At 48.9% G+C, this 12874-nt stretch overlaps 2 protein-coding genes across 3 annotated transcripts in view; one reads left to right on the forward strand and one right to left on the reverse strand.

Annotated features, from left to right (window-relative positions):
- The window catches only part of ANKRA2 (ankyrin repeat family A member 2), a 240435-nt gene that overhangs the window by 149356 nt on the left and 78205 nt on the right, over positions 1-12874 (reverse strand). The gene's annotated exons all lie outside the window — the stretch shown is intronic.
- The window catches only part of ARHGEF28 (Rho guanine nucleotide exchange factor 28), a 205956-nt gene that overhangs the window by 92219 nt on the left and 100863 nt on the right, over positions 1-12874 (forward strand). The window contains exon 7 of the mRNA XM_060201017.1: positions 2794-2866. Coding sequence (XP_060057000.1) covers positions 2794-2866 — 73 coding nt within the window. The remainder of the gene's footprint in view (positions 1-2793; positions 2867-12874) is intronic.

Genomic DNA, 12874 nt, shown 5'->3' on the forward strand with positions numbered 1-12874 from the left:
CACAGTTGATGTGAGTAAAAGCAAACCCAGTAGCAGGCTGTCAAAATGCAGCACTGGTGGTGCTGGCTCACGGCAAGAGAACAGGCAGAGGGCATGTCCGGGTTGGCCAGTGGCGCCTCCTGTGGGACTCGTGGAGTCAGGCACTGGGACCTGGCTTCACGCCCCAGGTCCCCACGGCAAGCGGACCAGTTTCAGGAGCAGCGAAACAGGACTGCAGGCATCTCTCTCTGTCTCTCCTATCTCCTCCTCCCTTTTCAATTTCACTCTGTCGTATGAAATAAAAAATAAAAGGCTACTGGGAACAGCAGATCTGTCCTGGCACAGGCCACCGCCCGGCCCCTGAACTCTGTCGTTTGAACCATCTCCCAAGCTGTCAGCAAATAAATACATAAATGAACAAGTATCATTTCCAGTCTTGCTTTGTAATCGGAAGCCACCAAGGCCTGAGGCTTGGCAGTTGTTTCCCGAAGGCTCAGCCTTTGGGGTGAAGGTTCACCTGGAGCAGTCACGTGGGCTTGGCGTTTGCCTTGGCACGGCCGTTGTCCAGGGAGGTCCGCGTACCCCTCCCTGCAGCACCTCCCCAGCAGATGTGCTCTGGTCCACACACGTGTTCCTGGCTGGACCCTAAGGGGAGAGTGCTTTGTCTTGGGATAGAGGTTTCAGGGAGCCGACAGCCGCAGCGGGCAGCTGGCTGGGCACGACTTGCTCCCTGGCGCTCAGTGCCTCGGTGAATGCACATTTCCATGCCCTCCTTCATTTGGCCTTGGGAGTTTGCTCTGACATAACAAGAGGAAAGGAGGAAAGTGCTTGATGCCCTGGGCTTAACGCCGTGCTCGGGGGACCGGGGTCTGAGTCAGGTGTGGAGCTGCCCGTTCACGCCGACCCTTGTCCATAGTTTGGGACCTGTGCTGACGCAGCCTTAGGGTGTTTGAACAGCTGGCACACCGACACATAATGATTTATTTACTTTTTTACTGCCACCAGGGTTATTACTAGGGCTTGGTGTCAGCACTATGGATCCATTGACCCCAGTGGGCAATTTATTCTCCCCTTCTTCTTTTTTTTTTTTCATATTTATTTATTTATTTTTCTTTTGTTGCCCTTGTTGGTTTTTATTGTGGTTGTAGTCATTATTGTTGTTATTGATGTCGTTGTTGGATAGGACAGAGAGAAATGGAGAGAGGAGGGGAAGACAGAGATGGGGAGAGAAAGACAGACACCTGCAGACCTGCTTCACCGCCTGTGAAGTGAAGCGACTTCCCTGCAGGTGGGGAGCCGGGGGCTTGAACCGGGATCCTTATGCCAGACCTTGCGCTTTGCGCCACCTGCGCTTAACCCGCTGCGCTTCTTCTTTCTGTTACACTTAGATAGGACAGGACAGAGAGAAATTGAGAGGGGAGGGGAGACAGGGGAAGAGAGAGAGAGAGAGATAGATAGATAGATAGAGAGAGAGAGAGGCTCCTGCAGAGTGGCTTCACTGCTCTCGAAGCTTTCTCCCTGCAGGTGGGGAGTGGGGGGCTTGAGCCATGATCCTTGCACATGGTGAGGTGCACGCTTTGCCAGGTGTCTCTCTGTGAAGCACCGGTGAAACGGGGCTGCAGGGGTCTCTCTGTCTCTCTCCCTCCCTATCTCCCCCTGCCCCTCTTGATTTCTGGCTGTCTCTATCCATTCAAATAAATACAGATAAAAAAATTAAAAAAAAACAAAGAGAATAAAGGGGGGGCATTTGGATGGAGTAATGGGTGAAGGTGTGACTTGGAAAGGAAGAGAGGATGGGACCATGGAAAAAACAAGCAAATATTTTCAAATCTAGACAGGTGGTTGTAGAAATAACAGTCAACCCACATCTGCAACCTTGGGAGACCTGCTGGAGCTCCCAGTGGGGGGACTGGGGATGCAGAGTTCTTTTGATGGGAATGGTGTGGAATCAGACCCCTGTTATCTTACAATTCTGTAAATTAATATTAAATCACTAATGAAAAGAATAAGCAATCTTCTTTCCTGTCCTTTTGGATGGTCCATGTGTCTTGTTTCCGAGGACTTTGTGCTGGTCAGGACCTGGGGAAGCCATGTGCCGTTAGCCGCAGCAAAGCGGGGTGCATCCAGCCGCCCCGCCCCCACCACCTGGGGTGCTCCCGGTGTGCTCTGCAAACAGATTGGCCCACCCACCCCCCTTTTAAAAATGTTTATTAGTGATTTAATAATAACTAACAAGATTGTAAGATACAGAGGCACAGTTCCACACAGTTCCCTCCACCAGGGTTCTGTGTTCCCTCCCCTCCATGGGAAGCTTCCTTGTCTTTTTCTTTTCTTTTCTTTTTTTTTTAAGTTTTTTTATATTTATTTATTTATTCCCTTTTGTTGCCTTTATTTTTTTTATTGTTGTTGTTATTGTTTTTGTCATTGTTAGATAGGACAGAGAGACATGGAGAGAGGAGGGGAAGACAGAAGGGGAGAGAAAGACAGACACCTGCAGACCTGCTTCACCGCCTGTGAAGCGACCCCCCTGCAGGTGGGGAGCCGGGGGCTCGAACCGGGATCCTTATGCCGGTCCTTGCACTTTGCGCCACCTGTGCTTAACCCCCTGTGCTACTGCCCGACTTCCATTTCCCTGTTTTTTGTCCCTTTGGGAGCATGGACCAGAGGTCTTTCTGGGGAGCCGAAGGCCCCTCTTTGTTTCTCGGTAGCCCAGGTCCTGGCTCTAGCCTGTCCCATGTCTTCGACTGTGATTTTCATCTCTGTGGTGTTTCTGAAGTTTTAGGTGTTTTTCAGTGATTTTAATTTTTTTTCTAGGCTATCAAAGAGCACGAAGCCAAGCCCACGGAAAGCGCAGACACGCCCTCTAGAGCTACAGAAACGGAGGAAGGTATGTCCACTCCTTCTCCACTTGCAGAACTCAGGAAATTCTCCGGACTCACAGGTCAACTGGGACTTGAAATAGGGGGGAAGTAGAGCTCAGGGGCAAGGTCAGGGCAGAGAGAGGCAGCAAAGTGGGACTGGGCAGTGGCACACGTGGTTAAGTGCACTTAGTACTCAGCACAAGGACACTCGCAAGGACCCGGGTTTGAGTCCCCACTCCCTGCCTGTGGGGGGTTGCTTCTTAAGCAGTGATACAAGTCTGCAGATGTCTGTCTTTCTCTTTCTCTCTCTGTTTATGTCCCCCCTCAATTTCTCTCTGTCCTGTCAAATAAAGTAGAAAGGAAAAATGGAAAAATGGCTTCCAGGAGCAGTGGACCCACAGTGCAGGCACCGAGTCCCAGCGGTAACCCTGGAGGCAGAAACAAGGTGCATCGGAGCCCTGGGCCCTCTGACAGGACTGAAGCAATGTGCTCTGTGTACACTGCTGCTTCAGTGAGCGCTCCCTCGGTGCTGGTGCTCAGGGATGGAGCCCGCTTCTGGTCCTGGCTTCCAAGTGTGGTCTCTCTTCCACCCTGGCTGTCACTTGTCCCACCTTGGGCCACCCTAGCTGTGTTGGGCTAATGGGCTGGCAAGGTGCCAAGACGCACGTTCTCTGGAGTGGGGAGTCTACAACAAGAGGTCATTTTTATTGTTGTTGTTGTTGTTATTTTACCAGAGCACTGCTCAGCTCTGGCTTATGGTGGTGCGGGGGATTGAACCCGGGACTTTGGAGCCTCGGGTATGGGGGTCTCTTTGCATAACCATGATGCCATCTCCCCATATCCTTTATTTATTTGTCTATCTGTCTGTCTATCTATCTGTCTGTCTACCTATCTATCTATCTATCTATCTATCTATCTATCTATCTCCCTATCTATCTATCTACCTACCTACCTACCTATCTCCCTCCTTATCTATCTATCTATCTATCTATCTATCTATCTATCTATCTTCTATGTATCTATCTACCTACCTATTTATCTCTCTCTCTGTCTCTATATCTATCTATCTATCTATCTATCTATCTATCTACCTACCTACCTACCTACCTACCTACCTATCTACCTACCTACCTACCTATCTACCTACCTACCTACCTACCTACCTACCTACCTACCTATCTATCTACCTACCTACCTATCTACATATCTATCTATCTATCTATCTATCTACCTATCTATCTATCTTTATAACTGACTGTCATTAGTCTTCTGCACAACTCATGGAAGCTTTGCACATAGCTGTAGCTCTCTTGTTGGAACACAGCTCTCCCTCATTCTTGAATGCGGCATGGAATCTGGGTGTGCCGTCTCTGAAGACTGCTCCTCAGGCCACTAGCCCTTCTTCACATTCAAATATGTTTGGCCTGTTACCAAGTCCTAGTAATAAGCATGTCCTTTTATTCTTGGAAGTGTTCTCACCGCTGTCTGGAATATTCTGGTATTTTCTATGTGGAATGAATGCAGATTTCCCCCTTAAAACCCAGTAGTTCAAGTCTGATCACATGTTTGCTCTGTATTTTAAGGTAGTTAAGGCCGATATAGTTCTATATACTGAAACACATTTCATTGTTGCTTTCTTTTCACTTTATATTTCATGGTTCCTATAGATTCTTTAAGAACAATAACTACTTGTGAGTGAGCATGGTGTCGAGCCATACCTGTCATCTTAGGGTCTTGGACACTTTTATCGAAGTCCTAATAAAATATATGTTAAATTAAACATTCTGAGGATGGAGGTGTATATGTTCGTGGGAATAGAGTTATGGTACCAGTTAATCCACTGTCGGCCTAGTGGAGGAGGCCTTGTGAAGGACAGACTGCCGTCTGGCAGGACTGAGAGGCGCTGAGCTTAGAGAGGACAGACGGAACAGTTGTCACACCAGGCCGTCAGCACTGCCACCTGCTTCCTGTCTTTGATCCTGCATCTAGTGCAGCGCAGAAGGGTCACTCTGCAGGCGCTGAAGCAGCATGGTCTGAAGCTTTGCACAGGGTCAGGGGAAAGCCGGCCTTGGAGGAAGAATCGCGAAGGACGGAGCGCTTGCTGGGGGTCTGTGGCCCACCCATCCTCTCTGCACTGGCTCCTGGCTGAGTCTGAGTAGCTGAACTGCCTCCCCTCTGCCTCCCCCTCTCCCTCCTCCTCCCCACCTCTTCCTCCTTCTCCTCCATCTCCTTTCTCATTCTCCTCCTCCTCCTTCTCCTCCTCCTTCTCCTTCTCCTCCTTCTTCATGATTTAATAATTATAAACAAGATTGTAAGCTAACAGGGGTACAATTCCACACAGTTCCCACCGCCAGAGTTCCTATCTCATCCCCTCCCCTGGAAGCTTCCCTGTTCTTTATCCCTCTGGAAGCATGGACCCAAATTCTTTATGGGGAGCAGAAGGTGGGAGTTCTGGCTTCTGTCACTGCTTCTCTGCTGTTTGCCCTGGTGGACAGCCTGCTGGGTGTAGGAAGGAAGCTTCATACTTTGCCCTTGAAGCCACGTGGGGGAATCTCTTCTGTCTTGAGTGTGGCTCTCTGGCTTCCTCTGGGCATTTGGCTGGCTCTCGCCGCTCGACATGTGACCACTCAGGTGTCTTGCTCCTGGCTGAGTAAACGCAACACCACAAGTGGGTGGGTGGCAGCATACTCAGCTGAGCTTACATGTCACTATTACAAGGTCCTGGGTTTGAGCCCCTGCTCCCCACCTGTGGCAGGCACTTCATCAACTGTAGTTTACTGTTGACTGTGAACCATTAATACCCCCCAATAAAGAAAACAAAACAAAACAAAAAAGAAAAAGAAGGAAAGAAAAGGAAACAGTTTTCTTGCTCCTGTTTTTTTTTTTTCTTTCCTGGCAAGTTCATGTGCATCAGTTCTCTGGATTCCACATATGAGTGCAACTACAGGTAGTCTGACTGCATTTAAAAAATTATTAGTGATTTAATATTTATTGATGGGGTATTTGGGCGGTAGCACAGCGGGTTAAGCACACGTGGTGCAAAGCGCAGGGACCGGTGTAAGGATCCTGGTTCGAGCCCCCGGCTCCCCACCTGCAGGAGAGTCGCTTCACAGGCGGTGAAGCAGGTCTGCAGGTGTCTGTCTTTCCCTCCCCCTCTCTGTCTTCCCTTCCTCTCTCCATTTCTCTCTGTCCTATCCAACAATGACATCAATAATAACTACAACAATAACTACAAAAGTAAAAAATTACAAAAAACAATGGCATCAAAAGGGAAAATAAAATAAATAAACAAATATTAAAAAATATTTATTTACAAAATCACATGTGAACAGGGGTATAAATTCACTTCATTCCCACCACTAGAGTTTGAATCCCAGTCCTTCCACTGCAGACCACCACAGTTCCCCTGAGGTCGTGGGCGTGGGCCAGCTGTCACCTCTACGACTATCTGTCCATATTCGTACATAATGTCCTTCTCCTTTTCCTCCTCTCTCTGGTGCTGCTGGAGCTGGAGGGAGGGTATCCGCCTGCCCCTGGAGGAAGACAGGTCCTGACATGAGTGCAGCCTGCACTGTCCCCAGCGGTGACCGTGAGCTGCCAACTCAGACCGCCAGGGACAGAGGCCACACGGGCTCCTGTGTGAATGCGAATGTTCACATGTCAGATGGGCCTGCGGAAGGGTGCAAGTAAAGAGACGATTTTATCCACAAGGTTCTTTTCAAGACTGGCAGCTGCTCCTGACCCAGCTTTCTAGCCCTTTCCTCTGCCCTGACACCGTCTTCCCTGAACGCATCTTTGTAGCCTGATTTGTAGCCTGACCTGTTTTCTTAGCTCTCTGTTTCTGCTGCGGGGGGGCTTCACGAGCGGTGAAGCAGGGTGGCAGGTGTCTCTCTGTCTCACTCCCTCTCTGTCTGTCTTCTCCCTTCTCATTTATCCAGTAAATAAGTAAGATATTTAGAAAACATTTTTACCTTTGTCTTTTTCTTGACAACAACAACAACAGAACTGGCGGTTTTCCACTTTGTCTTCTTGTTTGTTTTCTTTTCTTCATGGTCAGCCTTCAGATGACCGACCTTGGAACAAAGCAAAGTTGACATAAGTTCTTAGGATTCCATCTTGTTGCTTTTAAGGTGAATAGTCTGGGCCAGGGGCAGGGAAGCCAGTTCCTACAGCAGGTTGTGGTTAGGGATGTAGGAGTCCTGTAAATTGCTTCGCGAGAATACTGCTGTTGTGTGATGCTGGAGTGGTCAGGGAAAGCTTCCTGGAGTAGGGGGCCCTGCAGCTGTGATATAAATGGCCAAGCAGTGGTGCACCTGGTCGAGCACACGTTACAGTGCACAAGGACCTGGGTTCAAGGCTCTGGCCCCCACTTGCAGGGGGAAAGCTTTGTGAATGGTGAGGCAGGGCTGCAGGTGTCACTGTCTCTCTCCCTCTCTAGCTCCCTCCTTCATTTATTTCTGTCTCTATCCAATAATGAATAAAGAAGAATTTTTTAAAAGGAAGGAATTGAATGTGAGTGTGAATCTGTGGAGTAGAGATCCGTGAGGCAGATGGTGATGTATTGAGAGGCGTAGGGAGTATTTTGTAAGCTTGGGGGAGATCTTTTTCTTTTGTTTTTCCCTTTTTCTCCTCACCAGATTATCACTGAAACTTGACTTCTTGTATGACACACCTCACTGCTCCTGGTGGCCTTTATCCTTTCTTACAGAGTCAGAAATAGCGAGGGAGGGACAGAGACGCCTGCAACACTGCTTGGCCTCGCATGAAGCTTCCTATCTCTTTCTTCCTTCCTTCCTTCCTCTCTCTCTTTTTTTCTGTTTTACTGTTAGTGGTTTTCTTCCCTTTTCTTTAATCAATGATTTAATATTTATTTACAAAACTATAAGATAACAGGGGTGTAATTCCACACTGTTCCCACCACCAGAGTTCTGGATCCCCAGCCCCTCCATCGGAAGTGACAGCAGTTCTCCCAAGGCTGCAGATATGGGTTGACGATTATGTCTATAACCATCTGTCTGTATTTGCATAGATTTGTCTGGTTTTTGTTTCCCATGGTCCCCTCTTCTCTTCCTTTTCAAATCACACCTACACCTCTTACTCCATCCAAATGCCCCTCCTGTTTCCTCCTCTCTCTCCGGTCCTGGTGGAGCTGGAGTTCAGAGCCCTCTGGTCACCTTCCCCTGTCATTTCTGATGAGACTGATTTTCATGCCATTCCACATGGAGATTTGTCGGAGAGCCTGTGGCCCAGGGAGGAGATCCTGTGAGCTGATGTTAGGGACCGGTGCAGCCCAAGGCTCAGGGAGGGGTGTGTGTCGTTTTCGACGGGTTATGTTGTTTTCGCCGGGCTGGCTTCACGGGCGGGTAACAGACGACCAGGGACTCATGGTTGAGCTGTAGGCAGTATCTCTTTATTCATGCAGGACGCAGCACAATCTAAGACGAGCTAAGCTAAACTCAAGGTAAAGTACTCTAAAACTCACAATGCTGTCTTTATATATACTTCCCAAGTAGGGTGGAAACAGGATGTGACATAGAGAGGGTGGAGAGAAAAGTGACTGGTGACAATCAGAGTGTGACAAGGAGGGGGCAGATTAGGCGAGAATCCTATCACTGAACCACAAATGCCCTGGAGGGAGGGTGGAACTTGTTAACAGTGGTTATGTAAATAGAATGAAGTGGTTATGTAAATAGAATAGTGTTAAGCAGGGGGATTTAAACCAAATGAAACAGAAGGGGTCTCATGCATACCAACAGGGGTGCCTTTTCATGGGCGTCTTCCTGCTCAACCCTTGCAGAAGTGGCACCACAGAGAGGTCATGCGGCTGCTCTGAGGGCGTGAAGCTTGCTTAGGAGTCCAAACGCACCTGGATAAGAGTACACACTACAGTGCACAAGGATACAGGTTCAAGCCTCCGGTCCCCGCCTGCAGGAGGAAAGCTTCACGAGTGTTGGAGCAGGACTGCAGGCATCTCTCTCTTATTTATTTATTTATTTATTTATTTATTTATTTATTTATTTATTTATTTATTTAATATTGAATAGAGACAGAGAGAAATTGAGAGAGGTGGGGAGATGAACTTTCTCCCTTCAGGTGGGGACCAGGGCCTTGAGCCTGGGTCCTTGCTCACTGTAATGTGTGCGCTCAACCAGATGCACCACTGCCGGGTCCCTGCCTCTCCCTCTGTCAGCCTCTCAGGAATTGGCTTCTGTTAGGCAAGTCGCTGAGATGCGATTTACTGTGCAAAAATGGGCCAGGTGGGAGGGTCACATGCAGAGCTTTCTAGCAAAGCTCAAATTAAAGCAGAAATAAGGCAGCCGGACCCCTGGCTGATGGCGGCTTCCCTGGCGCTAGGTGCTGTCTCCTTGTGGGTGTCAGGGCTGCAGGGCTGGGCTGCCCGCGGGTGGAATGCAGCTTCTGCCCTGGAGTGCTGACGTCAGATTTTAGCTTGGTGTATTGACATGCCACCCGGCACGTGTGTGTGTGTGTGTGTGTGTGTGTGTGTGTGTGAGTATGTGTGTGAGTGAGTGTGATTGTGTGTGAGTGAGTGTGTATGAATGTGTGAGTGAGTGTGATTGTGTGTGAGTGTGATTGTGTGTGTGAGTGTGAGTGTGTGTGTGTGAGTGTGTGTGTGTGTGTGTGTGTGTGAGTGTGTGTGTGAGTGTGTGAGTGTGAGTGTGTGAGAGTGTGTGTGTGGTGTGTGTGAATGTGTGTGTGAGTGTGTGTGGTGTGTTTGAGTGTGATTGTGTGTGATTGTGTGTGAGTGAGTGTGATTGTGTGTGTTTTGTGTGTGTGAATGTGTGTGTGAGTGTGATTGTGTGAGTGTGTGTGTGCGTGAGTGTGTGTGTGGTGTGTGTGAATGTGTGTGTGAGTGTGTGTGGTGTGTTTGAGTGTGATTGTGTGTGATTGTGTGTGAGTGAGTGTGATTGTGTGTGTTTTGTGTGTGTGAATGTGTGTGTGAGTGTGATTGTGTGAGTGTGTGTGTGCGTGAGTGTGTGTGAGTGTGAGTGAGTGTGATTGTGTGTGTGTGTGAGTGAGTGTGATTGTGTGTTGTGTGTGTGAGTGTGTGTGAGTGAGTGTGAGTGTGTGTGTTTGTGATGTGTGTGTGAGTGTGTGTGTGAGTGAGTGTGATTGTGTGTGTGTTGTGTGTGTGAGTGTGTGTGTGTGTGATTGTGTGTGAGTGTGAGTGAGTGTGTGTGAGTGTGTGTGAGTGTGAGTGCGATTGTGTGTGTTGTGTGTGTGAGTGAGTGTGAGTGAGTGTGAGTGTGTGTGTGTGTGAGTGTGAGTGAGTGCGATTGTGTGTGTTGTGTGTGTGAGTGAGTGTGTGTGTGAGTGAGTGTGAGTGAGTGTGTGTGTGAGTGTGTGTGTGAGTGTGTGAATGAGTGTGTGTGTGAGTGAGTGTGATTGTGTGTGTGTGTGTGTGTGTGTGTGTGAGTGTGAGTGAGTGCGATTGTGTGTGTTGTGTGTGTGAGTGAGTGTGTGTGTGAGTGAGTGTGAGTGAGTGTGTGTGTGAGTGTGTGTGTGAGTGTGTGAATGAGTGTGTGTGTGAGTGAGTGTGATTGTGTGTGTGTGTGTGTGTGTGTGTGTTGGGGTCAGTGCATCCTTAGCAGGGCTGTCAGGGCAGGTTGTCTGCTGCACGGGGGAGGATTCAGGGCTGGCTCAGACTTCCTTCCGTAGAGTTCTCCTTTACAGGGAACATGACACCTTTTCAGGGCTCCTGCAAGTGGCTCCTGTTTCTCACAGAGAGAAGATGCAGGTCTGAACCAGGCTGGCTGCAACCTGAGGTGTCGGGCACCCGGGCAGCGGCTGGGGTCTCGCCCCGGGCCACTGAGCATGTGGCTCTGTCGAGCCTGGACTCCGGGCCCCCAGCGTCATCAGGGCTGTGCGTGCAAACACCAGCGATTTTGGCACTTCCCAGACATTGAAATCATGTCGGATGTACTTGACAGCCCCATGCAGCGATCTACGATAGTCTCTTTCTAGTCTGTCTGTCTGTCTGTCTGCCTACATGATGCCAGGGCTATCAGATGACTCCACCTTTCCTGCTGGCCATTTTTCATTTTTCTTTCTTTTTTTTGAGATAGGGTAAGCATCAGGAGTAGAGGAGGGAGGGAGGGAGGGAGGGAGGGAGAGAGAGAGAGAGAGAGAGAGAGAGAGAGAAACTGCAGCCCTGCTCCACTGCTTATGAATCCACCATACCAGGCTTTGAACCCAGGTCTTCATGAATGATAATGTGTACGCGTAGTTGGCTGAGCCTTTACTCCTTCCTTCCTTCCTTCCTTCCTTCCTTCCTTCCTTCCTTCCTTCCCTCCTTCCCTCCTTCCTTCCCTCCTTCCCTTCCTTCCTTCCCTCCCTCCCTCCCTCCCTCCCTCCCTCCCTCCTTCCTTCCTTCCTTCCTTCTTGCCACCAGAGTAACTGCTGGAGCTTGGTGCCTGTATGATGAAGTTATCACCTGGTGGCCATTTCCCCTTTCTTTTGCTCTTTCCCTTTCTTGCTCTCTCTTTTCCTTCCTTTCTTATTAGACAGGACAGAGAGAAATTGCAAGGGGGAGGGGGAGACATAGAAAATAAAAAAGAGATGCCTGCAGCCCTGCTTCACCACTCATGAAGCTTTCCCCCTGCAGGTGGGAACCAGGGACTTGAACCCGGGTCCTTGCGGACTTGAACCTGGGTCCTCGCGCACTGTGATGTGAGCGCTTAACCAGGTGCGCCACTTTCTGGCCCCACAAAAAGGAATTTGAAAACAGTATGCTCTATGAAATGAGTTAGTTACAAGGGACCACATGTTGTGTGACTTCATTTGCATAAAATATTTAGGATAGGGTGGGGTAGATAGGATAATGGTTATGCAAAGAGACTGTCTTGCCTGAGGTTCCAAAGTCCCAGCTTCCATCCCCAGCACCACCATAAGCCAGAGTTGACCAGTGCTCTGGTAAAAATAAATAAATAAGTAAGTAAGTAAATAAATAAATAAATAAATAATAGCCACAGGAATAATGATAGTGAATAAGTAAAATACTAAACAAATTACATCTCCAGGATAGGGAACTAAATTCGGAAAGCACACAGGTTAGTGGTGGCTCAGGGTGGGTAATGAGTACTAATCCCTGGCCTTGTGCTTGTCTGGGATGCTGAACTCCGACCACTGGACTGTGACTTTAATACGTGGGTAGCATGGCTCATCAGTTAGACCTCAGTAAAGCTACTACACAGAGAAACATAGGAATACATTCTCAAACAGTAATAGCTTTTTTAAAAATTAGATTTAATTTAATTATAAAATATCAACAAAACCATAGGATAAGAGGGGTACAAGTCCACACAGTTCCCACCACCAGAGCTCCCTGTCCCATCCCTTCCATTGGAAGCTTCCCTGTTCTTTATCCTTCTGGGAGTCTGGACCCAAATTCTCTATGGGGAGCAGAAGGTGGGAGTTCTGGCTTCTGTCATTGCTTCTCACTGGACATGGGTGTTGGCAGGTGGATCCACACCCCCAGCCTGTGTCTGTCTGTCCCCTAGTGGGGCAGGGCTCTGGGGAGGGGAGGCTCCAGGACACATGGGTGAGGGCGTCTGCCCAGGGAGGTCAGGATGGAGTCATGGTAACATCCATAACTTGGTGTCAGAGTAGTGAAGCTGGAGGGTTGACATCGCAGGCCTGTCACCTGTGGACACGGTCTGAAGCGAGACATGCCGGGCTGGTACTGGCTGCATGGATCAGGTTGAGATCAGCAGATGCAGGTGTGGGTTGGGAGAAGCCTGTTGTAAAATGAGCCAAGCCCCAGAGATCCCAGGACTGGGAGAAATACGGGTTTATAGAGAAGGGGGGGTGGTGGCTCCTGCTGTCTTAGGGCTTAAGAAGGGAATTGATAGTTATGATTATTGCCAGGTTATTTGGAAATGTGGTTGACTTTGAAAGTCCCATTGTTAGGATTTTCTGTACTGCACAAGACCTCACCATGATTCATGTCGTTTGATGCTGTTGACATGCAGCTCTGCCTAATATAGTGACACAGCTAGTTGTGTCTGGTCTCTCTG

Source organism: Erinaceus europaeus, chromosome 11 (genome assembly GCF_950295315.1).
Source record: "Erinaceus europaeus chromosome 11, mEriEur2.1, whole genome shotgun sequence".
Lineage (NCBI taxonomy): Eukaryota > Metazoa > Chordata > Mammalia > Eulipotyphla > Erinaceidae > Erinaceus > Erinaceus europaeus.